This window comes from Corvus brachyrhynchos, unplaced genomic scaffold (assembly GCF_000691975.1).
Source record: "Corvus brachyrhynchos isolate BGI_N302 unplaced genomic scaffold, ASM69197v1 scaffold115, whole genome shotgun sequence".
Taxonomy (NCBI): Eukaryota; Metazoa; Chordata; class Aves; order Passeriformes; family Corvidae; genus Corvus; species Corvus brachyrhynchos.
In genome coordinates, this window is record NW_008239553.1 from 9,459,731 (window position 1) to 9,487,244 (window position 27,514).

The following is a 27,514-nucleotide window of genomic DNA, read 5'->3' on the forward strand; positions in this document are numbered from 1 at the left end:
CGGACCCGGGCCCATCAAGCGGGCCGGGGGTGGGGGGCGGGCGTGTCCGTGCTGTCCCCGCCGCCCTGCCCGGGCACAGCCTTCCTGCGGCAGAGCGGGGCAGCGAGAGGATCCACAGCGCGAGGGGTAGTTCGAGATGCACGAAATGCGCCAACAGAGGCACACGAACTTGGAGCAAAACCCGAAAGGACGTACGTGTCTTCAAGCAAAAAATGGGAAGGGCTAAGTGATCTAAATATATGGTCACTGTGAGATCTCACGTAATAATCCAGGACTTGTAATTGGACTGAGCCTCAATGGGTGGCGTCTGCATTTTCTATGTTGCATGCATGTAATTAATAAGTATTCTGTAAGCATCAGTGTTCTTATCTGCCCGAACTAATACCTTGTTCTCTTCCATGTGTGTCTGAACCCAGCACGATCTGGGAAGTATTTCCATAATAAGACACTACTGACAGCCCATTTTTTTTCAGGCAAATAAAACATTTACTGTTATCTAATAAATCCAGAAGTTGCGTCAAGCCTAAAACAACATAGAGCTGTCAGCAGGACCATCAGAAGCCTCCCTCCTTTATCAGTCCCACTGAAGGCTGAAGAAAAGGGTGCAGGATTTCTTCTTTTCTGCCAGTACTCCCCATTTCTCCATTCTTATTACTGGAAAATAATAATTAACTGCAATGACTGCAGAGGGAGGTCTGGCTTCAAAATGCAAACCCCCAAGAATTCAGCCATGCTAAAATTTAGCTCTGTTAGTCAGATAGATTGATAGATTCAATCATTTCTCAAAAATTCAAAGTTTAAAAGGAAATGGTTCAACATGAAACTAAATGTATAAGAAACTCTTCCCATATCTAAACACATTAGTTCAAAGTCCATCACATTTTATGTTGGACCAGAGTTTTCTGCACTGTCTTTAATCCTGACCACTCTTGAATAGGACACCCACCATCTGATCATTCAGCAGGTGTTTGATGTACACATTTAAACACTTTCTTTATCTGCTCTTTCTAGTGTCCAAGATGAGGCTGTGGACAAAAGCAACTTTAAGAAATGCAACCAGATTGCTTTTTACAGGTATGGAAAATTGTATTGTGGTGGTTATTTTTAAACAAGATATAGGAAGTAGTTCCACATTGATTTTTAATCACAGCAAGTCTGCTACCTTCAGGATTTATCTTTCAAAGGTGAGCATTCTACTCACCTGTCAGCAAGCAATAATCAGCATACTTTAAAATGTGTAATCTTGCATCCAAAATGTCTTCTGTTAAAATTCAAAAGGATCAGTCCTTGTCGCTGTTGTCCTCAGGATGGTGCGAAGAACGACACGAATTCAGGATCGGGTTCAAAGGCCAGAAATGTCTGGCCTTTATATATTTAATTATATAAATTAGCTTATATAGCTTTGTTCGCAAGAGTGGCATAACACCATTGGGTGCGTGACCATCTGCCTCCCAGAGCGATTGGCTGAACAGCATAACACCCATTTCCAAAATATTTTTCCCAGTGTGCAAAACAAAGACACAAATAGCTTGCACCTGCAATATAGTTTACAGGACCTCAAACCGTTTTCCCAGCCAGTTAGCAGGAGAAAGGAGACTTTCCCCAGGCGGCTGTAAAAATAGGAAAATTTCTTTGCCAGCCTCTTTAGCATCTACAAGTCCTCTCATCTGACAAAGCCCCAGCAATATTTTAACTCTAGGTGCACTCAGATGCAGGTTGTTCTCTTGACATGGATGGTTCTATCTGTAGTTCAAAGCAGCAGAGCACTCAATAGAAACCATTAGTCTGTGACAATAGCGTATGTGATTATAGTCCTCTTGAGCAAGCACCTTGGCCAGAATTCAGTGTCAAATCTAAATCCTAGCTAACTAGCCCCTTAAAGCTACCCTTATGCTAAGTCATATTTCTCATCCCATTTCTAACTGTGCTATCTATTGACCTTGTTTTTTTTCCTCCCATCCTCCGTTATGTTCTATCCTGTGCTAATTGACTGAAAAGAATGACTGCCTATTGTTATACCAATTAGTCACTCACATACTGGGTTTATTAATGAAAAAATTTCTCTTGAAGTTAGCCTCCAAGACATTTATCTTCAAATAGTTCATAAAACCTGGGCTTGGCATGGAGAATTCAGTTTCAAATTACAAACATACATTATTTCATCACCCCAGAATGTAGAAGCTGTCCATTGGGGAGTTAAGGGGATATATGACAGAAAATGAAAAACAGATTATTCACATGAAATTTCAAGGATAAATGAAAGAACAACAATGTAACTGTACAGCTAAGCATTGGACACTTGGATTAAGACTATTATTGTCTTAAAAAACCTTGTAGAGTGGTGATGGGTGAACTCCTGAACCCCTCTAATATCTCATTCATAAGCATTCAGGTGTGCTCAGAACTATATTCCTTCTTTTTCCACTTGACTTGAAGTGCTAATAATTGTATTTGAAAAATTGAATACAAAATTATTAAGTAAACATTTCTACTAATATTATGTTCCTCTCTATGATATAAGCCACAAGAGCTGGGGAGACCAAAAGTAATTTTCTGTCTTGACAGGCGTCAGAAATTTTTACATCCTGGAAAATCCTTGTATCGAGTATTGTTGGATTCAGTCACATTAAGTGATGAAAATGTCAAATTCCAAATTATTCATGAGGAGAATAAGGTGAGATACCACCTAGCATAAGAGGGTGCTTACAGAAAGAGCAGTGAATATTGTCAAAAAGACTGATAATATTTGCAGGTTTTGAGATTCTTCAGTGATAAATATTTGAGAGATAATGCAAACTATCAATCGAACTATGTCCTTACTGGTCAGCATTTAACTTTAAAAAAAAATTAATGGCTTTACAAAAAAAGAGAGTTCTGACTAGAACTCTTTTTATCTGAAAAATATTTTTCATTCATAGTTTTCTCCACTATTTCAGAATAATAAATTCATTTTCTGTAATGCTAGATATCAGAGGCTTGAAGATAAAAGAGTTCATTTAAATAGCGTTGCTTCTTCAAAGGGGTGAAGTAGAGTGAGCTGGTGTAAATTTATATGGATGATGATTTTTACTCAAAAATGCTAAAGAACATTAAATCAGAAAGCAGGCATGTTTCAGTTTTTTCCAGCCAGTAAGTGTTTGGTGATGCTGGGTTAAAAATAAGTAGGTATTTTTCATCCTTACCAGTTTATCTGTTTGTTTGCTCACAGGTTCTTCTACAAGTAGAAATTTATGAAATAGAAGGCAATATTTTCAGGCTTAAAATTGATGAGGCATCTCCTCTCAGAGCAAGATACAAAGTTCCTGATGTTCTTATAAAGGAACCTACCACCCAGAGGTAAGTGATGGGTGATTTAGCATGTTAATAATTTATACAGCTTTGTTTCATTTCTCCCTCCTTTATGTTACAGTACAGTTGTCTCTCTACAATATAAAGTTGTTACAGGAAGAGAAAAAAAAAAGGCATGTGGTTAATTTACTTTCAAAAAATCATGTTAAATACTTAGGAGAAAGTTTTATCATACACATAAGAAACCTGAGCCTGTTTGACCCAATCAGAAAATAACCTACTTGTTTCAATGCATCGTTTTTACCTAAGGCATTACCTGTTAATGTGAAAGGAATGCAAGCTCAGGATAGTTTTCATGGCAGTTCTGTAGCCACTTTTTGGACTATGCAGTGAACTCTGAGCACAGCATGTATTTCTGGCCTTCTTTGGCTCAACATTAGCCTTGAGGTTTGTGTAATGTATGCAGATATTCTTAGCCCATTTTTTGTATCAAATTGTTATTTAGTTACAGTGGATTTTATGTGCTGCTGACTCATATAAAGCTGTTGTTGCTTTTATTTGCCAGACTGTTCATATCCCACAAGGAGGCAGGTATTTTGGTACTATCAAGTGTTAATGAGGACTACAAACTTCAAGTCACAGCAAACCCCTTCCAGGTTGAGCTGCAGTCCAAGGGTGAGACTGTTATGAGCATAAATTCCAATGGGTTGTTGTATTTTGAGCACCTGCAACCACCTCCCAGTGATAGGTACAGTATCTGTCTGTCACATCATTGTATATACTGGTTGTGCTGTAGCTGGAGATAAGTCTATGGAATTGCAATTTCTGAAAGATCTTGGGCACTGTATCACGTCTTCTCTTTTACTTCATATGTACAGTAAATACACGGTGAAGTTTTAACAAACAAATTCTGGATCAATTAGCTGCAGACTGTTTTAACCCCTTGCAGCAGCTATGTGCAAGATGCTAACCTCGTTTAATGGCCAGTTCTGCAAAACACTGAAGTATCCTGGTACCCCTTGTCTTTCTTGGGAATGAGTTACAGTAGTATGATGAAGTTATTAGTTTAATCTTTTTTATCACTCTATTTACTCCTTAAGTAAGTGCTATTCACTCTATAAGCACTTGAAGTCAAGATTTGTTCAACTTGCAGTGTGCCATCTAGCTGCAAGATTTCATAGATTAATCACACTACAAAGTGCTGGAAGGATGAGAAACCTCAGTGCAGGACATGTCATGACTAAAAAATGGGCATAGCAAGTGTCTCTCTTATAGAGCATTATTTTAAACATTGAAATTAACAGAGAGCCCTTAGCAGAATGATAAAGAAGTGAGGAGCTTCTGGGCGGGTAAAATGCTGATGCAGATAGAAATAAACATGAAAGGCCAAGAAGTCAACCTAATTTCAAGTACTGAGTGAAGGTTATTTTAAGGCATTGAATATTAAAATGATTTGCAATGATTTTACACCAAAACTCTTACATAATGTATAAAGCAATGCATGGTGCTATTTTAATTTTCTGTTTGAAATCCTTGCTTAATTTAACAATAAACTGATTGTTTCTATGTATATGTTTTCACTAGAAAACCTACAGCACAAAATGAGGAGGAAGCAAGTGATTCCTCTAAGGTAACCCATGCTTACAGCAATTCCAGTATGAGTATTTTGTAAAAGAATTTTGCCCTATACTATGTTTACAAATACAGTCTACCCACTTTCAAAAAGGACCTGGTATAACATATTGAGATATTTTACAAATTCATAGTTGGAGAAAGATTTATGCGTTTTACAAAGTCTGTAGAAGGCATCAGTTAGGTAGATTTAGCACAAAAAAGCTAGATCTGTAGCCTTTCTTTAGCCTTTTTATTATTAATTTATTTCTCTTTTGGTCTCTTATTTGATCTGGAGTAGATGTGTAAAAGGGAGTTTTGTGGTGACATTTGTCATTTTCAAACTCCCTGTTCATTGCAAAGAGAGTTTCAAAAGAACAAGACTTTTTTTATAACAGTCAAAAAATGTGCTTCCACATACATTCAGGCTTAATACAGAAATAAAATTCTCTCTTAAAATAGACCAGGTCCTGGCAGTGCATAAAGGCACATAGCAGTTTTCCCAGGAGGCTGAGTTGTGTCCGTGATATAATTTTAGCCTCCTGCAGAGCAGATGGCTGCTGACTCCGCTGTCCTGTTATAAAGGGCAGGAGCTGTGCTGCCTTCAGCATACTTGTGTCTGAACTCTAATTGCTGCCAGGGAAGTCACACAGCTGCAAGAGGCCATGTCCACTTATTGTGGGATGAATGTAGAAAAGAAAACTAGGAAAAACACTGCAAGAAGTGTAAATTCTATGACAATGAATTACAAGACACAAGGAGGCTAACAGTGTCAGTTACAGACATTCCAGAGTGTCTGGAGAGTTTTTTTGTTGTCTGACCTTTACTGTTTGGGGGAGTGGGTTTGTTTCTGTTTGTATGGTTTGTTCTATCCATGCATTTCATAAATTTATTCAACATCAAGGAGAAACACATTTTTTACAGTGAGAATAATCACTCACTGGAACAACCTGCCCAGGGATGTGGTATAGGCCCTATCACAGGAGATTTTCAAGATTTGTTTGGACAGGCTGCTAGATAATCTCATCAAAGCTCCCTTTACCATTAAAGGGTGGACCAGGTGATCTTCTGCAGTCCCTTCCAAACTGGGCTATTCTATCATTCTGTGATTCTATTCAAGACATCAGATATCACTTTTATGCTGTTGCAGACTGGTTGTGTACAACATGTGCACATCAGTTCTTCAGTGTAAATTCCTGCAGCTGAATCAGATTTGTGGTTTTGATTTATTTACATTGGCCATATGTGGCAAAAAAAAAACCAGTTAACAGTGTATAAATCTCGTGTGAATAAACATTTTTCTTAGAAATACATGATGTGAGCAATTTCATTTGCTAGGCTTAGCTATTTCTATTTGTACAGGAAAAACAAGAGGATCTAGGTCTCTGGCAAGAGAAATTTGGCAGTTTCTTAGACATCAAAGCTCATGGTAAGTCTCAGTCTAGTTCTGAAAACAGCTTTACTGTTTTGTATATATCCATGTTTATTCATTTTTCTGTCTGCTTTCTGTTTAGCTGTTTAATGTTTATCAATGTCTCACTCGCTCCTGCTTTTCAGTTGCCTTAACTTTGTTTTAATCAGAAAGCAGTGATGGGTAACAATTTGACAAAAGCTCTGCAAATATTCATTATATCTTTGTTTAAGAGGGAACACATTAAATGTGGCCCATTTCATCAACTCACTGAGTGCCATTTCTGACACAGCATTAACACTATCTGCATCGTCTGACTGTACATGTATATCATATATTATTTCCTTTTTCTTTTCTTTTTTTATTAGTATTAGTACATAACATTGACTTCACCTGTAGTTTGTTCTCCTTATATATAAGAAATCATGATGAAAGCATTAATAATTGTCACAAAGAAACTTTTTTGAAGTGGGGACTGAAAAAGGAAATACTAAGCAATCTTAAGTGATAAGAAGAAGGTTATAGACACAAGAATAGTAGCTCAAATACAATTTAAATTATCAATTACCAAAATATATGATGATCTGCTGTCCATCTTGTTGTATTCTATATTAATTAAGTTGGTTAGCTTTGTCCATTACCATTATTGTGCAGACTATTATAGCAACCAGCACTACCCAGCAGCTGCAGTGGGAAGAGGGAAGTCTGAAAGCAATTCCTTTTGGTGAGAGAAACTTCTTCGGTTCACAGCCAAGACATAGAGGGCAGGAAACTGTTGCCTTTGTTTTTCATGCTATTTCTCATGTCTTGGGCCAGCACCCTGTTTTTCTGTTTTCTGTGTCAGAGGAATTAAGTCCATATGGTCAGATTCTGATCCTGAAGGGCTGCTTGTCAGTCTGCAGGATCTCTGGTTGCCTGCCAAAAGTTGCTGTGGATTCAGCAATGTGACAGGATGATATCACTGGTAGGGACTCTTGTGCATGCTACTCCTTTGGCTGAGGCTGCAGAGAAGACCAGTGGGAAACAGGAGATAATTTTATGCAGTTTCACTACAGAATAAAGAAGTGACCCGTGATTACATGGATTTGGTTGGGTTTTTTTTTTCTGTTAAAGTGATTCATTTAATCTTCTTAAGAAGTTTAAAATCAGAAGACATGCAATAAAATCTGTTTCAAACATTACCTCTATAGAACAGAATAATGGAAGTGAAGTTGAAAGAAAGCATGAAAGAGTTAATTATTGAAACATTAAAACCTATTTTCTTTTGGTTTATCCAGTTAGGTTCCTGTGCTCTATTCCTTTCAGATAAGCCTAAGAATGGAACTCTGCGTAATCATCATTTAATGTTACTTCCACAGGTCCTAGTTCTGTAGGCATGGACTTCTCTTTACATGGATATGACCATGTTTATGGAATACCACAACACACAGAAACACTTCTCCTCAAAAACACCAGGTAAAGGCGTCAAGGTGTCAGATTGCTAGTGAATGCAGTGTCTTTTTTTTTTTTTTTTTTTTTTTTAAAGAGGGGTCACCAAGAGAGGGTAATTTAATTTTAAAGGATCAGAAGTTCAGTGAGAGAAGTACACTCCTAAGTGTTTAATAGTAGTTTAAAAAGTAGGCGAAACTCCTAGTTTATTCAAAATGAGAGCTATAACATTGTATTAATAATTTAATGCAGAAAACAGCTTGAGATATGTATATCATATAGTGTATATCTTAGTTTAATGATACAGCAAACTGAACTGTACCCCTATCCATGTGGAGTAAGGTGTTTTGCTTTCCCTAGTGTGCAATTTCATGAATGGCCCCTTTTGTTTTCTCTCAATTTTCCATGAAGTTTTTTTCTGAATGGCTGGATCAGTCATGTTTTAGCAGAACTCATAAAAGAGCAATTCCATGGAAAGATGGGAGAGTTCAGAAATTGTATTTTAGGATTTAAAGCAAATGCAAAGTAGTCTCATTGTCAGCAAAAATCTTGTTTGGTTCAGACAGTGAGGAACAAAGCAAAGAAGCAGTAATTTAGACAGTCCATATTTCAGCTCTGGATGCTAAACAAAAGACCAGAACACAGAGCACTCACTGAGTATTCACCAAGTTTAGTGGAGCAGCAGTAGAGTTAAAACTGGCCTAGTGCAAGATGCTTACATGTAACAAACACATCTGTTTGTTTGTCCTAGTGATGGCGATGCCTACCGGCTTTATAATTTGGATATTTTCGGCCACAAGATACATGACAAAATAGGCATTTATGGTTCAGTGCCCCTTCTCTTAGCACACAAGCCTAACAGAACTTCAGGGATCTTCTGGCTGAACTCTTCAGAAACACTGGTGGATATTAGTACAAAGGCAGTAGCTGAGGTGAGAGTTATTCACTTTCCTCAGAATTAAATAACTAAAGAAAAACACTTCAGGACAGGGCCAACAGGAATATAACAACACTGTTGGAGGTTTATCTTTTGCTCACTAATGAAGAATTGTCAGTCTCTTCCTCGTGTCCTCCCTATTACTAAATTTGTTGTATTAAATGAAAAGAACAAAGAGATGACTCCTTTCAAGAGCCAAGTTATAGATCTTGTATCTTAACCGGTCTACAGGAGGAGGCAGAGAGAAAATACCCAGAAAAAATCTACACAGGTGGATGTAGCAAGCAGAAAAAATGGTGAACAATAATCTTGACAATCATTTGGATTTGAGGAATTTTTATGAGTGTTTAAATTCTTGGAATTGCCACACATTCTTCTGTGTACTGTGACTGACCTTGAAGAAACATAAAATGTTCAGGAAAGGAACTCACTCAGCTCTTGAAACATGAACATATGAATTCTGTTAAAATTGAAACAATGATGAAAAAGCAAATCTTGCTTTTCCAGCACTGCATTATGTGGTTAAATTTTTTTTAAATTTTAGTTTAGTTATGATATAGATATTACTCAAAGATCCTACAGAAAATGCATAGTCTTTAATTATTTTGCCACTCATTACCCATTTTTTCTCATTACCTGTTACTCTACTTTGTCTAAGTGGTATGCAAGGTAAAGGATTTGTGAAGGATATATAAGAAACATTCAGTGTATATTCCTAATAGCTTTCAGGTAAGTGTTAGTAAATTTAGTGTGTTTCCCTCTTTGATCCTTCATTGAATAAAAGTTTGCTAGAGAGAGAGATTCAGTTTTACCTTGTTTTCTCTCTAAGCACACTCCATCCAGATCTGCTGCAGAGACTGCTAAGCAGAGAGCAGTGCCTCTAACCAATGTACGCTGGATGTCAGAAAGTGGGATCATTGATGTTTTCCTACTGATGGGACCCACTGCATTTGATATCTTCAAGCAGTTTGCACAACTGACAGGTACTAACTCACATAATTGGAGTCAGAATGGCACACTTACCCGGGAGATTCTCTGAGGGACATGCTGTACCCAAGAGTGTGTCAATATTTACCTAGCCCATTGTGTGCAGGAGGCCAGTTGTTCCCAAACTGCAGTGTGTAGATCAAAGGCTCATGCTTTGTGAAGACAGGCCTCCATCCTTGTTTTCCCTGGCATTTACAGCTGGCCAAACTTGGCTCTAATTGAGAAGCCAGCATAATTACTGCTATCCAAATCTGCACCCTTAGATGAAGAGGTGAAACACAAGGAACTAGAGCTGCCAGTCACTATCAAGACAGGCCACCTTATAACATGGAAAGACTGAATTTATTGATAGTTTTATTTTCATTCATATAATCTTTTCTAGGCACTCAAGCCTTGCCCCCACTTTTTTCTCTGGGCTACCATCAGTGCAGGTGGAATTACGAGGATGAGCAAGATGTCAAGGCAGTGGATGCTGGCTTTGATGCACATGACATTCCTTATGATGTCATATGGCTGGATATAGAGCACACGGATGGCAAGAGGTATTTTACTTGGGATAAACAGAAATTCCAGAACCCCAGAAAGATGCAAGAACATCTCAGGAAGAAAAAACGCAAGGTAAATAATATTGCAGGAAGAAAGAAAAGATTTCTCTGTAGTGTGGATCTACCCAATCTTGCTTTAGCCAGGGTACTTCAGATACTGGAAACAGGTTAACTACAACACAGTACACTAGATTGTCTTGCCATATGGTGATGCTTCCAGCATGCAAGCTATCTTGTTTAATTCAGTTCCTCATATAATTTTATTATTTAGTAGTTTGTTCTGTATCCTGACGATCCAGCTAAATTTGACCTATGTGAAATTCCATCTTACAGAAGCAGCTCGGTGTTGTCATTGATGAACACAGCAGAAAATTTTTCTTCTTAACATGAGCTTTCACCATTGATAGTTTCTGTGGTTGCTTCAGCTTTTCTTTGAGTTTCTGTATTTCTATTTTTACAGCTAAAATATTTTCCTTGGAATTACTGAGTTGTAGAATTGCTTAATGCTTGATCTTTGCCAAAAGTCAATGAACTGGGGATTGTTGAAATAGCATTCAAATTTTATAATCCCTCAGTTGGAGCTATAGTACTTTCTCAGTTCTGCAGCAAAGCAGCAGAGTGTAACTGCAAAATACAGTACCTGTTGCTGTTGTATGCCACACAAACTAAAATGAATTCAAATGTCTTAAGGCATATGATTTTAAGCAGGCACATGAACACAGAAGTCAGATATTTTCGCATTCACAGAATACGGCAGTGAATTAAACATAGTGGTTTTAGGGGTTGGAGTACTTGCTTTTATCTGAAACCATGGGTTTTGTCCTTTATTTCAGATGAGTGAGTTCATGCACTCCTTGTAAATTCAGGTCCTGTACATATGTCTAGCACAGTGTATAAAAAAACTGGTGTCTGCTTTTTAAAATTAGTGACAGCTCTCTTCTTTACCTGAGATGAAGTCATTCTCTGCCTTTCATCAAAAGTGAGCTCGTACTGTTTTATTAACCACAGCTGATGCTAATGATGTGTTTTATTTTCTTATCCTGGCAGCTTGTGGTCATCGTAGATCCTCATATTAAGGTTGATCCCTCATATCCCCTGTATGCACAGGCAAAAGACAAGGGCTATTTTGTGAAAGACAGAAGTGGACAAGATTTTGAGGGCATCTGTTGGCCAGGTAAAAAACCATTCTCTCTATATATTTTAAGCTGTTTATTTTAAAAATTTTGCAGAAAAGGATAACTGGGATCCACGGAAGCAGAATTAAATTACTATATTCCTTTCATTTTTTGTAAATATTAATAATTATAATAATAATTTAAAGTTAATATAATTAATAATAATAATGTGGGGTTTTGGTATAGTCGTGTTCTGATTGCCTCAGCTGTATAGCTACTTCTGTTATATGTATTGGATCTGCATATAGTCCCAGTGCCTAGAACTAAAAGAGTTGGATTTGTTGATGAGAACAGCCATTCCTCTTCCCAACTTGTCTTGGATGCAGAAATGCAGTCTGGTCTGTTGCAGTGAGCACAACTTATGTAGGCTGGATGAAATTTAGTGAACCCCGATCCTGAAGACTTTGATTCAATAGTAATACAGTGATTTGACATGTTGTTTTTCTTGAGGCAATCTCATTGCAGGGAGGCAAAGGACGTCGTCCCCCTTCTTTACAGAAAGGAAGCCCACAGTCCTGGCAAAGGAATGATTATGGGAAAAATCAAGGACATATTACGACTTGTAGTTGTGTGGCAGGATGTAGTCGTTCAGCTTCTCAGTGACCCTTTCCTGTCTGAACTCAGAATACCGGGAATGCTGTGTTTCCCTGACTTCTTGTTCACGCATGAACATATATCAAACTGCTAGCAGTCATCCTTAAATGGTACTGAGCTTCAGACCTCCAGAATCTCTGTGAGTTGACCTTTGGAACATGGCAAGGGGTGTACTGAGTTCCAAGTCAGCCTGGAATTTGCTCTTGAGCTTTAATTTCAAAAAAAATAGCAACTACATTATTGCTGCCTATGAAAAGCATCGTAACTTTAGGCCATTGTATTTAGGTGCAAAGACATTTCATAAAATTAGGTAGATAACTGGGATCTCCCACATCCACAGGTTCCTCTTGTTACCTGGATTTCACAAATCCTGAAGTGCGAAAATGGTATGCAGATCAATTTGCATTCAAAACATACAAGGTTTGTATTTATTTGCTCTGATCTACATATCCCAGAAAGCCTGAAAAGGGAGAAAAGAAAGATAGTGTCTAAGCAAGTTGTTGGCCTTTGTAGCTCTATTATTGTAGTGTATAGGAAAATACCTTGATAAGCTGAAGTACCATAGAAGGATTTTCTCCATGGACCTATGTTCACTAAGATAGTTGGAACCCATATGCGACCAGAGAACGTGCTCACTCAGTTGCAGCAGTAGAAGGGACAAACTGCAGGCACTTTAAGAACCCATAATCTAAAACAGCTGCTGCCATTCCAGCCTTTACTAACTTGATAGCACACAAGGAGCGATGTGGGAGTGCATTCTCACAGCTCAGTCACTTCATACTGACCTTCCTGCCTAGTGCTGAAAGTGTCTGGGGGACCCTTGCTGTACACCTCCAGTTCCCCTCACCCTGCCCCAAAGTTCTGGTTTGCAGCAGAGTTGTTGAAACCACTTCCCTAACAGACATGCATAGTAGATACTTCCCACACTGGTTTTCCTCTCCAGCTTTTCACCTCTGGCCTTCTCTGATGTTGCCTCGTGGCTGTTTTATACTTCTCTTTTCCCTGCCTCTTTTCCCTCACCAGGAAGCAGGAATAGCAAGTGCCTACTGAGTTTTGTAAGAATTGCAAAGATCAAGTGGGCTTGGAGGCTGCTACCCTGACTAGAAGGGCCTCTAGGAGGGATGAGATGAATGACTGGAACTGGGGACTTTCAAGTGACCTGAAAAGTGTAATTACCGAGTCTTGCTTTTGTGCTGCTGTTTCTGCTCATTCCCCAGACTGGTCTGACACCCACTTGAGATAAACACTCTTAAGTCACAGGATTGGCTCTGCCATGACCTAATTGCATCCCTGTGTCACAGGCATCCACTAATATCCTCTTTGTATGGAATGATATGAATGAGCCTTCAGTCTTCAAGGGGGCAGAACTAACAATGCAGAAAGATGCTGTGCACTACAACAACTGGGAGCATCGGGAAGTACACAACCTCTACGGATTCTATCAGGTAGAGTATCTGGAGGCACAAACAGCAGTTATTCTCATGCAGTATGTCTGATGTGGTACTTCACCCAGTAGCAGGTATTCTGTAACCTTCATCAAGGACTGAAACTCGGCTGTGCTGGATGTTGCAATATTTGAAATAAACTGTGATTGGTCTCAAGAAAACGTGACAACATCTATGCCTTTCTACCATAATAATGTAAATTACATTGGCTGTGACTGTACAACATCAATAACTTTTTTTGTTCATGTATATTCTAATAAGAATGTGTTATTTAATAATAGGTATTTTTTATGGGTACAAATTTCTTAATTTTTCTGCCTTAGAAGGGCTAAAATGACAGTGTAGAAAGTACCCTAATTAAAGAGTTTGTCTTCCTGACTTTTATATTCATGATTTTCAGCAAATGGCAACTGCTGAAGGACTCATCAGACGTTCTTCAGGAAAAGAGAGACCATTTGTCCTCACACGATCTTTCTTTGCTGGATCACAGAAGTATGGTAAGTAAAGATTAGCTGGATGCCTTCCTTGCTGCTTTGTTCTATTAAGTTTGATGGATAGTAGTCGAGAGAGGACAGAAACTGTCTTGTAAACACTGATGTGCTGAGCTCATAAGAGTGCAAGTGATTAAAAAATCAGGAGAGGCTGGCAAGGTGTGTACAAGTCAAAGGGAGAATAGTAACCTGTGTCCTGTGACAAACCAATACCTGCTGTTACTGCCTATTTCAGGAGCATGCATGTATAAAGCAAAAAAAGTTGCAATGTACAGCAATTCACAAGTAGTTCATGATTATTCTTGTCTTCTTTCCTTAACTGCAAGCATAAACTGAGGTATACATTCAATTTTCCTGCATGATACTGAAACTGGGTATTTCCAGGGGCAGTATGGACTGGAGACAACACAGCAGAGTGGAGTTACTTGAAAATATCTATTCCAATGCTTCTTACCATCAACATGGCAGGGATTTCATTCTGTGGAGGTAATGTGTTTCTCATTGTGCATAAATGGTGCCACCAAGCTTGTATTCCCAAGGTAGACTTCAACACAGACAGTGGAAAGCTCAACAGCCCTGTGCCTTTCCAGGCAGTTTCACAGATTAGTCTGGTTTCAGAAGCCTGAAACCTGGCTCTCACCATCATGTCTCCACTAATTTTTGTGCAGTGTTTGTGTCCCATCTGGAGCAGCAGTCCTCAGGTGGTGTTCTGTAGCATCACTGTGACAGTCCCCTGTCATTGGGAAAGTCACTCAGCCTTCAAAAGCTGTCTTGAGATTTTGGACAAGCAGCTTCCCAACAGCAGAACAGTGAACAAATTGTGAAATGCATGGATTTATACACTTGGAATGTTTGTTAGAGGAGAGCTTCACATTTTCCAGAGCAATCTCCACAATTGTGTATTTTTATTTGTCTGCGCAATATCTAGCTGATGTGGGAGGGTTTATTGGAGATCCAGAACCAGAATTACTTGTTCGCTGGTATCAGGCTGGAGCCTACCAGCCCTTCTTCAGAGGTCATTCTAACATGGAGAGCAAACGGCGCGAACCGTGGCTCTTTGGGGAGAAGAACACCCAGATCATCAGGAAAGCCATTAGAGAGCGCTACGTCCTCCTGCCCTACTTATACACTCTGTTCTATCGGGCACACACGGCGGCAGAACCTGTCATGAGGTAAGAGCATGAGTCAGGAGGCTTAGGGGTTATCTGCAGGAACTTACTTGGAGAAGGGAAGTTAAATTACCATCTCTTACTTTTGTAGTTACTTAATTTTCTATTAAAAGGGAGAAAACCACACAAAAATTCTAATAATACTGAATTCTATTTTCATGCATTCTCCAAGCTTTGTTAGGGCTCTCAGGGGAAAATTATGTTTTGAATTTTTTCCCAAATGACACCTGGAACACACTAATTCAATAAACACATCACATTCTTTAAACCCTTTAAAGTAGTGTGGACTTCAGACTTTCCATCATGATAAAGAACATCCCATAGTAGTCCAACCAGTACATAAAACAGTGCTTAATGGACTCTGAACTTGCTGACCTAGAAATGTAAATGCCATTTTGCCCCTCATGAAAATATTTGCTACTGCTTAATTGTTATTGTAATAAAATCTTATTTCATATTAATAGTTTTATCATTTATTTATGCAATATTCCTTATAATGTTTCTTTTAGTAGAGAATTTAATAATCTAGAACGGAAATTAAATTAGAAAATAAATATTAGCTCTCTTGCTGTCTAACCTCTTAAAAATGTACCTCTATGGAACTGACTGCAGCACTTTCAGGAAGAGATGAGTGTCATTAATCTCCCTGGCATTGACTTCTGTGTCTTTGAGGTTGTCCTAGAATTGCTCTTTTGCACACGTTGGCCTTTACTTTTTGTTATGCAGATACATCTCATAAGTTTTAAAAACATGAAGGTCTTTTTGACAAGGGTTGAGTGGTTTGAGTTTTGAAGATGATTTGCATTACAGACATAGTGTGAGTGTCTGTCTGCACATATGTAGGTGTAAATGCATCTGTTTTATGCACTGACATAGAAAGTGGGTTTCTGTCTTTCTTGAAATGAAGCTTTTGTTGACATGTGAACTGCCCACAGTATTAAACCACACTTCTATTGTGTTAAGTTTGCTGCAGTAGGTACAGAATTAGAGAGGAAGTATATTTTTCTCACTGAGACAAGCAGAGTGGAAAGTGTGCCTCATTAGCAAGCACATGAGCAGTAGGGCTACAGTGAACAAGTGGGTGCCTGTGAGGGAGCAGGTGAGCCAGGCTTTTGTGTAAGGGAACCCAGACCCTGTCTCTTAACAAGCTATTACTGTCATAATGTCTCAAACTTTAAATATACAACTCTTGTTCTGTAACCAGATGGTTATTACTCCCTTTTTTGAGTAAGACTGAAAATGAGCTTCTGGTGCAGGTTTTTCAGGCATGGCCAGGAGGAGACTTGCTATAAAAGCAGCAGTGAGCGGCTGAGAACAGGAAGGACTGTGCTGCAGGATCTAGCTTATCAGGTGCCAGCATTGCTGGTAGACTGGGACACAAAGGCTCATTCATCTCTCCTTTGATAGAAGGAAGGCCGATGTAGTGCAGGGTTGAAAGGAAGAAGGCAGGAGGGAAGAAAATGAGGATGTAAAGCTAGGTATACAGTAGTGTCTTCACTCATGCTGTACTGGGGACTCTAATCAGTGAATCAAAGGGCTACTTTGAGTCACTGACACAAAAGAGGATCTTGCCCTATCTTCAGTTCTTGATAACTGTGCCTTGTAAAGAGAGGGAGAAAATGGAGCCTGAAAATACCAGAAGGACTTGAACAGGTTGATTGGAGAGGAAAAGTGTAACTGAATTCCATTATCTTTCTTTTCTACAGATCTCTCTGGATAGAGTTTCCAGAGAAAATGGAAACTTTTGATGTGGAAAATGAGTACATGCTGGGTAAGCAGGTATCTTGTTCTCTGGAATATGAGTTAAATATTTCTGAGGTGTTGCATGACAAAAAGAAAACATAAAAACACTCAAGATTTTAAAAAATTACACTTAATTATACAAATTATTGAATATAGAACTTGAGACCTCTTTGAGGGACCTAGTTTCAACTGCACTTTAAAAATAGATGACATAGGAGATGCAAAAACTGAGTTTTATCTCACTAGTCACTTTAAAAAACATGATTGGTTTTGACCTGAAACATCAAGTTCAGTGGAGCAGCTAAAATCAGTCTCCTTCAAAAATGGCATAGCAAACAACTACCACCAAAACATGATTGGTGTTGACTGTGGTATGGCTGGCTGCTGAAGTCAGTCAGCCATCAGCTCCCTACACAGGCCTTTTTTTCAGTAGAAAGTGAACCTAAGCATATGACGTGCCCAAGCAAGCTCCTAAAATGGCTGTAGGAGGCTGACAACCCCAGAGCACACAGGTTCTGCTCTGGAGAGACGCAGCCTTGAGGACCACAGCCATGTTTGTTTTTCTCCAGGAAATGCCTTGTTGGTGCATCCAGTCACAGAAAAAGAGGCCAAGACAGTGACAGTTCTGTTTCCAGGGTCAGAGGAGGTAAGGATGTACATGAATTGCTCAACTGTTCTGCCCAAAGAAATATTTTATGCAGAGACCTTCCCAGCTCCCCATCTCAGAACTGCTGAGCACTCCTGCTGTGCCAAGTCTTGGCTGGCCATGCTGTGCCACTCTGAACCCTTCCTTCCATCTTGATCCCCTGCTTGCTTGGCTCACAATAAATTTACTTCCTTGCTTTTTCAAGAGCTGCTGCACAAATTTCACGTCATCTACAGTTTAAATCTCCCCTCAAGGTTTGCTGCTTCTTATCAATCACCATGAAACAGCTAAATTGTCAATTTCCTTCTTTCATGTGTTTCTCTTTGGGTTAAACTTCTCATTTTATGTTGGGAAAAAGGGAACTTTGAAGAAAGATCATAAGGAAATCAGAGGGAAACTGTGGGGAAAATTTTAACAAGGAAATACAAGCCTCATTAGCCTGGGACATGTATAGCAAAGACTGACACATACAGAGAGCAGTTCCTCTCTGAAGTAAAGGTATTTACCCACAGGATGGCACAGTGGTCCACTCCTACGAAGAGCATTTGGTAACAGCAGCTGTGGAGGAAGGGAAATGATTTGGGGAAAATAGTTGCTAAGAGAAAGTCTGAGACTCTAGAGAGTAAGCAGCAAAAGGGAGTGTATGAAACCATGCAGAGCCTTGTGACTCCACTAATGCACCTAAGGACACTTAGAATTCTTCTCAGTATAAGGAGAAAAACAGACTAGGCTCTCCAGACAAGTTAAGGAAAATACTTATATCAGGATCTCTGTGGCAATTGACTGCTTGGCACACTTAAAGCAATTAAACCTTCTGGCAAGTGTGGTGCATGGGAGGTTCAGATGCAGCTCTCTTTTGTCACCCAGTATTAGCAATTTTGTTAATTTTCACTTCAATAAAAATATGCTTTTTCAAGAATTAGACTTTCAAAAAAAAAAAAAATTAGGAAGTGTTTCACTGTTTTGCACTTCCAGATGCTTTAAGACATACAAGACATTATGCAAACTGTAAAAAGGGTCAGATTCTTTTTGTGCTTCAGAAATGATAATTTTTTCTTTTCATCCAGAAGGTCATTTGATTTAAAAATAAATGATTTTTCTTGCATATCAAATACATTGTTAGGAATAGTGACAGGCTCGAGTAACTGCATCTGCAGAGGGAACAGATCTTGGCATATGTGTTACAATCATTCTTTTTTCATTTTTTCTAGATTTGGTATGATTTCAGAAAATTTAAGCGAATGGAAGATGCAGGCACAATGAAGATCCCAGTAACACTGGAGAATGTATGTTTTTTTCCTAAAATGATACTTGCATTGAGCAGAAGAAAAAACCCCAAGATTTTGTTATGTCGTTATTCAGAATCAGAAAAGTGACATTTCAATTTCCTTGCAGAAATGTAATCTAAAATAGCTTTTGTATAAAAGTCCCATCTCCTTTATTGTTAGATTGAACACTGCTGTATCCTGGTGGTGCAGTGACGTGATAAAAGGGTTGCTTTTACAAGCAAAAGTATTTTGCTTATACACATACAGAAAGTTACTACTATTCCCATTATTAGTTGAATAATTTTCTTTATATATTTGTGGTAAAAGTTCATTTCTAAGTTTTGAGCAAACTTCTGTCATCTCTGATCCTTGTTAAAATTACATTATCAGAGCACAGGAACCTTTCTGCCCTGACTTTGTGTTTTGCAGATTCCGGTATTCCAGCGGGGGGGCACTGTGATACCCCTGAAGACCACAGCTGGAAAATCCACTGAATGGATGATAGATATTTCTTATGAGCTCCACGTGGCCTTAGACACAGAGGTACTCTGAGATAGCATTCCCTTTTTACAAAGATATCTTCTGCTCCACCGGACCCTTGTTGGCCCTTGCTGCTTGTTTGATCAGCACAATGGCATCTACATTTGAGTGCCCAATGGCTCTTCTCCACTTGAGCTGTTTGAGGGGACTCTCGCCTCTCCCCCACTGTTCCCTCCAAACATGATTATCTGAGCATAGCAGAGGCAGAACATTTTTCTGACCTTTTTCTGTCCCTTGGAGGAAGGAACAGAGAATGAGCAGGCCACAAACTTCCTCTTGGGCACAGAGAGGGAACTTCCTACAACTGTCTTTGCTAGTAAAGAGGTGACACATGGCGCCTGCATCAATTTACAAAACCAGGATGTCCAGCAGTCTCAGAGCTGGATTGCCTGAGCCTTCCAGGGACACAAGTTGCTAAAGAAAAATAAACACACACCTTCAATATGAAGCATAACATATAGTGAGACATTTTAGTTTCATTATTCAACACTAGATGCTGCTGTTAATTTGTGCTCTATCTGGTGTGTTTTACAGGCCTATGCCATAGGTGAGCTCTACGTAGATGATGGGCATTCATTTCAATATCTCCACAAGAAGCAGTTCCTGTATCGGAAATTCACTTTCCACAAGAACATTCTCTTTTCCAGGTAAAAGCAATTATGGGCAAAAGTCACCAACACACTGTCACTGGAAATGCCTGTTCTAGTTCATGAGGCCTTCATACAAATGTAGCAGTATTAGTCTCATCTATTGCTTAGTGAAGTCCCAGTGTGCAGAATCTGTCATAAAACTGCAGAAGTAAAAGTGTTCTATGTAAGTCTGAGGGCAGCAACATATGAAATACTGAGTTGCCTCATATTGTTGCAGTCTAGTCAAACTCGAGATTCTGCAGATTGACACAAATATTAAGAAAGTCATTAGAAAGGGTAAAGCCTATCAGAGAGACAAAAAAGATAAACTGGGAGATCTGCAAGTAGGCAACACCTTGAGTGTTTGGATTTTGTAACAGAATCTTCGCTGAGAGGGTGGTCAGTCACTGGAACATGTTCCCCAGGGAAGTGGTCAAGGCATCAAGCCTTTCCTAGTTCAAAGCACATCTGGACAATGCTCTTGTCATAGGATTTAGTTTTAGGTAGTCCTACAAGGAGCAGGGAGTTGGGCTTGATTCTTACGTGTCCCTTCCAACTGGAGATGTTCAGTGCTTCTGTCTGGGAACCAAAACCATACCATTGCAGTCTTCCAAAGTAATGAACAAATTCACCATATATATTAGCATGAAGAGAAGCACTTGAAAGGAGGCACAAGGGGTACCACCTACAAAGGCTCAGTGACAACACCTAAAAGCCAAAAAGATCCTTAGCTGCTTGTAAGGAACGAGATGCCAAATATGTCACTGTAACACTTTTACTATTGAGGTGTGTTGCACATAGGGCTGTGTAGTGCATAAATGGTGATTCTACAGGTGTTCTTTAGTCCTTCAAGGTTCGAAAATATGCAGGAAGTGGTCTTAATGCTACAAAATTTGATACAGAGCAAAACTAGTTTAGCTTGTATAATGTGGTTAAAAGTATACTTCAAATCTCTTTATCTGGAATATGAAATCTGGAAAGCTTAAAAATGCAGTGTGAGAAAGAAAAATGGTGCTAAATTGCTACCAAATCCAGAAGTTGGAAAAAAAGTCATTTTGAGATGAATGATATAATATTCTGTACATTACAAAAAAAGTTTCATTTTGAGAGCTTTTTAATGAAAAATTAGTTACAAAATTAAACATAATTTTGTCTCAGATTAAAATATCTTACTTGAAAAAAATGTTAAAATTAGCTCTACATTTATATTTATGAGTTTTCTCTAGTGTTTTCTGAAAATCCAGAACTTTTCTGGTTGGCAAAGCCATTCTTTTTTCTATAAGATAGCTTCTCAAACTGTTTTTCTTCTGACTTTGAAATCTGATATGCAGTGAGAAATTAGCTGACAATGGGAGAAAGTTTTACTTGTTTTTAAGAGAAAAGTTAATAGAGGAAAGGAAACCAGTACAGGAAGCTTTCAGGATGAGACTGAAGAAATAATATTTGTGTGATACTGAACTTATACTGATGGAAAGAAATTAATGTGTGTGAAATAATTTCCTTTTTTCAGCTGTGTAGATGAAAGCGGACAATACCACACCACATGTGTAGTTGAACGGGTGATAGTTCTGGGATTTGGAAAGCAACCCACTTTTGTGACAGCCAGTTCCAAGGGTAATGAATTGACGTCTATTTTACTACAATTTTTTGAAATTCTGTTGCTCTGCTGCCATTCACTAGAGGTGTCAAACTGACAGGTCTGTAAAGGAAGTGTTACAGCATAGGAAGCCTCTTTGTTTAGTTTTCTTTGCTACTTCTTTGATATTAAGGACAGAATTTAGTGAAGGGAGCCAGCAGCTATTCACCATTGATACTACATGCAGAACTAAAGAACACTGGCTTTGTAAGGTGATAAATATATCAGTAAAATTGGTTTGAAATGAACAAGTTCAGGCAACGTTTTCCTGCACAGAACATGAGCAGAGATGGCATTTCAAATGAAGGCCCATTTGCTCAAGTCTGTCAACCTGCCTACTCTAGAACAGGAAACTTGCAGACAAACCCATATTTACTCTTCTGTTTCCATGCTGATCCAAAAGCTCTGGAGTTCCTGACTATATGGGGATCTCTAGAAGTCGCAAGGGATCCCATATGGATAGGGAGTAGCATCTACAGAAAGAGCTTTTGATTTCTGGTTGCTTTCCAAGCACGTCCCTTCACTTTGAGAGTCATGGGGAAATGGACTTTCTGCCTCCATCTGCCAAGGGTGCTTGGGGGAAAACCTGTGCAGAAACCAGGGTGATTTTTTTTCAGAAAAATCCTTGAGTAGTTCCATAGTTTGATGTACCATAGTTTGAAAGATCAGGGGAAAAAAAAGTTACTTTCTTATTCCACTGCATTCTTGTGTGTGTGCTGGGAAGATTTGACTTCTGTTTCTTTTTTAATTAATCCTTTCTGCCAGTGGCAGGGACAGTCAGAACTAAAAACTGTAGAGTCACATGTAACTATGTTTCAGAAGGGTTCTTCTTAAATTAAATAGAAAACTCTCTTGTCCTGTTCAGATGGGAAAAAAAAGGAAGTGGTTTTCACATACGATACAAAGACCTCTGCGATGACACTGGAAAACTTAGCCCTGAGTGTTGATGCTGACTGGGAGATCTGTATCAGCTGAAAGGAGACCCAACTTCTTCAGAGAAGCTGTTCATTGAGAGGCTGAGGAGAAATAAACTGGGAGGACTTCAGATGTTCACTTGAATCCAGTCAAATCAACAAACTTACTTTCCACCAACACACCCAAACTAACATTTCTTAAATTTTTCTTTTAAAGCACTAATTTGAACTTGGATAACTTTTCTGTTCAGCAAAAGTAATAGCACTAGGATTGTGTCTTTGGGGAAATAAGATAAATACTATTTGCATTAGGCTAGCTTCAGTTAAGCATTAAGCTTTTGTTCTGCCTTCACTTGCAATGAGAATCACGAATTGATGGGGTGAGATTGTGGCTGGTTGGCACAGGCCTTAATATAAGTATTTGAAAATCCCACTGTTGATAGACTGGAGCACTTGAGGAGATCTGGGCCAGTTCAACAAGCAGCAGCAGCAGATATGACAGACACAGGGGTTATCACCAGAGTTCTGCCCGCCAGCTGCCTTCTGAGAACAAACACAGGAGCCACCCAGTGTGATCACAGACACTTCTGCTTTCCAGTCCTTATGACAATGCAAAATTAGCTGGTCTGCACAGGAAAGTAAACAGCAGGCTTTGCAAACAGCTCAGGCACTGGAGGTGAGGTTTGGGTAGGTTGTGCCAGTCAGTTGTGCAGTAGTAGAAGATGGTAATGTGGCAGTGCAGAGGGCTCTCCAACAGCCACCTTTGAAACTTGGATTTCAGTAAGGCACAGGTCCTCATAGGTGCAGTACTGGCTTAGGATGGCAGCTGTACTTGCACAGAAACATTTTCCATGTTATTGGCCCCTTTCATCTGCAAGTACTACTTTTAAAAAAAAAATTATGTTGGGAAAGAATTGGCTTTGATGGTGGAACGTCATTGATTTAAGCCAGCCCAGTGAAGGAGCTATGCTTTTCCACATCTTCCAAGTCCTGCCAAGGTTTGGCTTCCTTTACACAAGTTTTACTCATGTCACTTCTTAGTATCTGGCTGAGATTTGAGCAAGGCATTTATGAAGCAAGTTTTAATTTTAATGGGATTGATTCTGCATTTAGGCATCCCACTTTATGCTTATTCCTCCATTCTGTTACAACTCAGCCTCATGTTCCCTTGCCTCCTTTTTCCACCATCTCTGCAAACAGAACTGGTGTGTCCTCATGCTTGCTTCCCTTGCAAAACAGAGACATTCTGAGTCCCAGATCCACTACAACCTGCCTGTTCCCTCAGGTCTTTCCATATTAGGCACCTCTTTTCACAGGCTGCCATTGTTCCACAGTTTGTTTACCCTTTTCATTTGCTACACTTGTCAGCTTTATTATTTTAAAACCAGTTCTGCTTTGAGTCAAACGTGAACATGCCATCAGTTGGATTTCTGTTTCTTCTGGATTTCTAGTTCATTTAATTTCTTATAGTAACATCAGGAAGTATTTTCTAAAAATGTCAGGAAATTCATTTGTAGGAAACTGAGAAGGATGGTCACCATTTTTGCCAGCTAAAGGTAACGTAACATTACTCATCTCCCCCTGAGCTTAGTCATTCATTCCCACCTGCTGCTGTTTGTCCTCTGCAGGGCAGATTTCTGGGAATAGCAAGCGTGAGAGCAAACTGTGAGTACTCTGCTCTTGACTACTCAAGCGTAGTTTGTTCCCCGCCAGACCCTTAGGTTCCTGCTTTTTTATTCTGCAGAGCTATGTGTCAGCACCTTCCAGGAGACAGTGTGAGCCTCCACTCCAGGAACTGGCAGCATAAATACTGTTGTGCTTAATGCAGACATGTTAATCCATGTAGAACAGCAGCAAATATCTTTTACATTTGTGAAAAGAGAGAGAGACTCTATTTTTCTATCACCTTCTAAGCTTTGATTGATGATTTCTTCCTATGTTTAAGCATAGCAGTGCTTTTGACAGGATATAGTTATTATCTGAGGCAATTTAATGAAATATTTTAACTGCTATTTCTCAAATTGGAAAGTGAAATAAAGTGATAATGAAGCAAGTTACATGTCTTATTCCTTCATTCCTTCAACTTTATTCCTCCAACATTCATTCTACTGTTAAGAATCACTAGTGAGTATTCTTCCAAGGGTATCTGGTTAAAGCAAATGACTTGCTTTTATTCTCTGGCCCTTGGCAAGATATCTGCACCATAGTAAGTACTCATGGGTCAAATTTTCCATGGTATGAAGTTCCTAACTTCTATGGATTTCAGTAGGAATTAGTTGCTGAAAATATTAGCAGTTGTCTTTAGGTCTGAGAAAATAAATTTCAAATAATATGATTTACATTGCTATTTGTAGTCACTCACATGTAGTTCCACATATTTGTGCCACAAATGAAGAAATAAATCTTTTGTATATCTTTACAAGAGAAATAATTGAATTCAATTAGTGAAAACAACTGGAGAGAAAACTTCATACAAATTAAATAGCAATATTAACATTTTAGATTACTTCACTAAAGATTAGTTCATTGTTACTCTGTCTGAGCTATTTGGGTACTTCTGCTTGCAGTAAATTCCATTGCCTATGGGATTTAATTCCTGAGAATTTATTTTGTTGTTTGTATTAGACAGCACGTCCGTTCTCTATGGAAAATTGTGTTTATTTAAAGGCACCATTTGTCTTTTGCTAGCAACTCCTGTTAAAAAAAACCTTACATAACAAGCCCATCTGTCCAGTAAGAAATAAGAAAAGGAGAAATTGTATTTTAACCAGGTGTAACTCCTCTACATTGGCTGAGAAGTGAGAAGTGCGTGTCTACCTTCCACTCCATATGCAGGCACTGGCTGATCTGTTAGCTATAGCAGTAGCAGCAGGCCGTACCCTGGCACTTGCTGACCATCCCACTAGAAAAAAAACAAACAAAACCCACTGCTGATCATTCACTTCATCCTCCCCAGCAGCCTGCAAAGAGTTTGTCAAATGTTTTACCCCTACTACTGACAATTCTTCCAGAAACAGAGCTCTGTATATAAGAGATGTACTGTTATACCGGGTAGAAAGGGAGAATGTGAAAGAAAAAAACATATGCACAGGCAGCAAAATGAGCATTTTTGCTGTAGCTGTGCAGTGAAAGGCCCTTGCATCTCACTACTTGCATATGCTGCAAAGAGTGACACGGCTCTGCCAAACTGTCCTGCAATGTAGTGTCAAGTGGCCCAGTTTCCATGCTAGGCTCTTTATAAACTTTTCAGCCCCTACAAAAAAGTTGCCTTTTTCATGGGAGGTAGCTACTAGCAGGTGAATCTTAGTGTTGCCAAGCTGCTCTTCCAGAGGAACCAAACCCAGCTGGCAGGTATTGATCTGACCTCAGTAGCATCAAATTAGCACCTTTTTCACCATTAGAAGCGTCTTCTGATAATCCTCTCTAGTAGTAAAAAATTGCCTACATCTTTTCTGCCAGAAAGGGTAGAAACAAGTCGGGTACAAGAATTCCTTCAGTAACGTCAGGACCACTGCCTGGCGAATTTTGTACATAAGGTTCCCAAGCCAGCAGGAGTTTAGCTTCCAGTTTCACTGTCCTCTCTACTTAAGGAAAATATGAACTGCTTGCACCAGGAGTCAGTCCACACACAGAGTCCATCCCAGGAACATGCCTGGCCTCAGCACAAGCTGCACAGAAGACTGACACCATCTCACTAATGCCCTCCCTCTCATTTTCCCTCTCTCTTTGCCTGTAGTTATTTTTAGATTTCGCAGTTAAAGCTCGTCCCTTCTGGACACTTACACACACAGGACAGCACACACACATGCTGAAGATACAACTCAGACACAGGAGTGAGCCAACTGATCATCTTGTCCCACAACCAGGAACAAATTACAATTTCTGATGACAAAATACTGTCCTTTGAGAGGATGCAAAACCACATGGAATTTTCTGGCTTGCAAATCTGACTAGAAGACTTTCAACAGATAGAAAAGACAGTTTGCACAGCAACTTCCTCTTTTCTGAAATTTCCTTCCAGTTTGCAAGATCTTGCTGTCTTTCAGCATTTGCTGTAAGCCTGATTCCCATGCCGTCCGCCATAAATGCAGCGGTGGCTCAGCAAACAGCTGCTGGGTCAGTCCCCAACACCACTATTGGCACTACGGAGGGGGCAGGAGGGGGAGCAGGGGGGATTTATTCTGCCATTTTAAGTCGCAATCAGCCCATTATCAGTGTAAAGGAGAAGACCTATGAAGAGCTTCACAAGAAGTGCCTGGAGAAAAATATTCTCTATGAAGATCCTGATTTCCCACCAAATGAGTCCTCCCTTTTCTACAGCCAGAAAAGCCCCGTCAAGTTCGAATGGAAAAGACCACGTGTAAGTAACGTGTTTGCTGAGTGCCTTGTTCTGTAAATTGAAGTATCCACCCTGAGCTTACATTTTGGCAGAAATTGTGTGTTGGGGAGGCGGTGGAATAAACTAGAAATATATTTCCTTAGAGCTCTCCTGGGAGATAACTAGCTAGGGCTCTGAAAGCTTAGACAATGTGTATATTAATGACTAAAATACAATAAAGCAGAATGAAACAAAAACAACAAAGGAGATGGAATGAAATATATAGAAAAATACATGGGGAATTTGATTTTCTTCTTGCATGGTTTGCCTGGGATTTTCTTGCCTGAATGTACCAAAGAAAACTCTCCTTATTCTGCAACAAGTTACTGGGTTTGCTGAGGCTTAATTTTTTTAACACTACCTTGTTTCACTTAAACCTTTATTTTAGTATTCTGCCGTTTTTCTCATGTGTGAAAATAAAAGGACAGGTTATGGTCTGAAACATGCTTTTAGTCAGTTGTTGCCTGCATTGCTTATCCCACTTACCGTGAATGTGGGTATTCTAACCACTGTGAAGACCTTGGCCACTAATCCCATTCATTTTTCTATTTTGTGGGTATTCCCCAGCCAGCCTTCCTCTTTTTTCATCTTTTTTTTCCCTGTATCTCTCACTGGCAGAGGACTAATACCTCAATTCCCAGTTGATTCCCCCTACTACTGCAGGAGGAGTTATACTCTT

The 27,514-nt window shown here is 39.3% G+C and overlaps 2 protein-coding genes across 4 annotated transcripts in view; both read left to right on the plus strand.

Moving 5' to 3' along the window:
* Positions 1 to 102: 102 nt before the first annotated feature.
* Positions 103 to 24,510, plus strand: GANC (glucosidase alpha, neutral C). The gene is made up of 23 exons (XM_017741775.1): positions 103 to 191; positions 1,012 to 1,074; positions 3,209 to 3,336; positions 3,854 to 4,036; positions 4,873 to 4,918; positions 6,262 to 6,328; positions 7,669 to 7,765; positions 8,490 to 8,670; positions 9,505 to 9,658; positions 10,045 to 10,280; positions 11,255 to 11,381; positions 12,317 to 12,396; positions 13,278 to 13,421; positions 13,822 to 13,918; positions 14,297 to 14,398; positions 14,841 to 15,084; positions 16,788 to 16,852; positions 17,394 to 17,470; positions 18,682 to 18,756; positions 19,168 to 19,281; positions 19,813 to 19,925; positions 21,418 to 21,521; positions 22,409 to 24,510. The coding sequence occupies exons 2-23, from the start codon at positions 1,051 to 1,053 to the stop codon at positions 22,516 to 22,518; spliced, it is 2,568 nt and encodes an 855-aa protein (XP_017597264.1). The 5' UTR covers positions 103 to 191; positions 1,012 to 1,050; the 3' UTR covers positions 22,519 to 24,510.
* Positions 24,511 to 24,600: 90 nt separating this feature from the next.
* Positions 24,601 to 27,514, plus strand: part of CAPN3 (calpain 3) — a 29,298-nt gene continuing 26,384 nt past the window's right edge. For all 3 annotated transcript variants that reach the window (XM_017741776.1, XM_017741777.1, XM_017741778.1), the window contains exon 1: positions 24,601 to 26,817. In XM_017741776.1, coding sequence (XP_017597265.1) covers positions 26,527 to 26,817 — 291 coding nt within the window. In that variant the 5' untranslated portion in view covers positions 24,601 to 26,526. The remainder of the gene's footprint in view (positions 26,818 to 27,514) is intronic.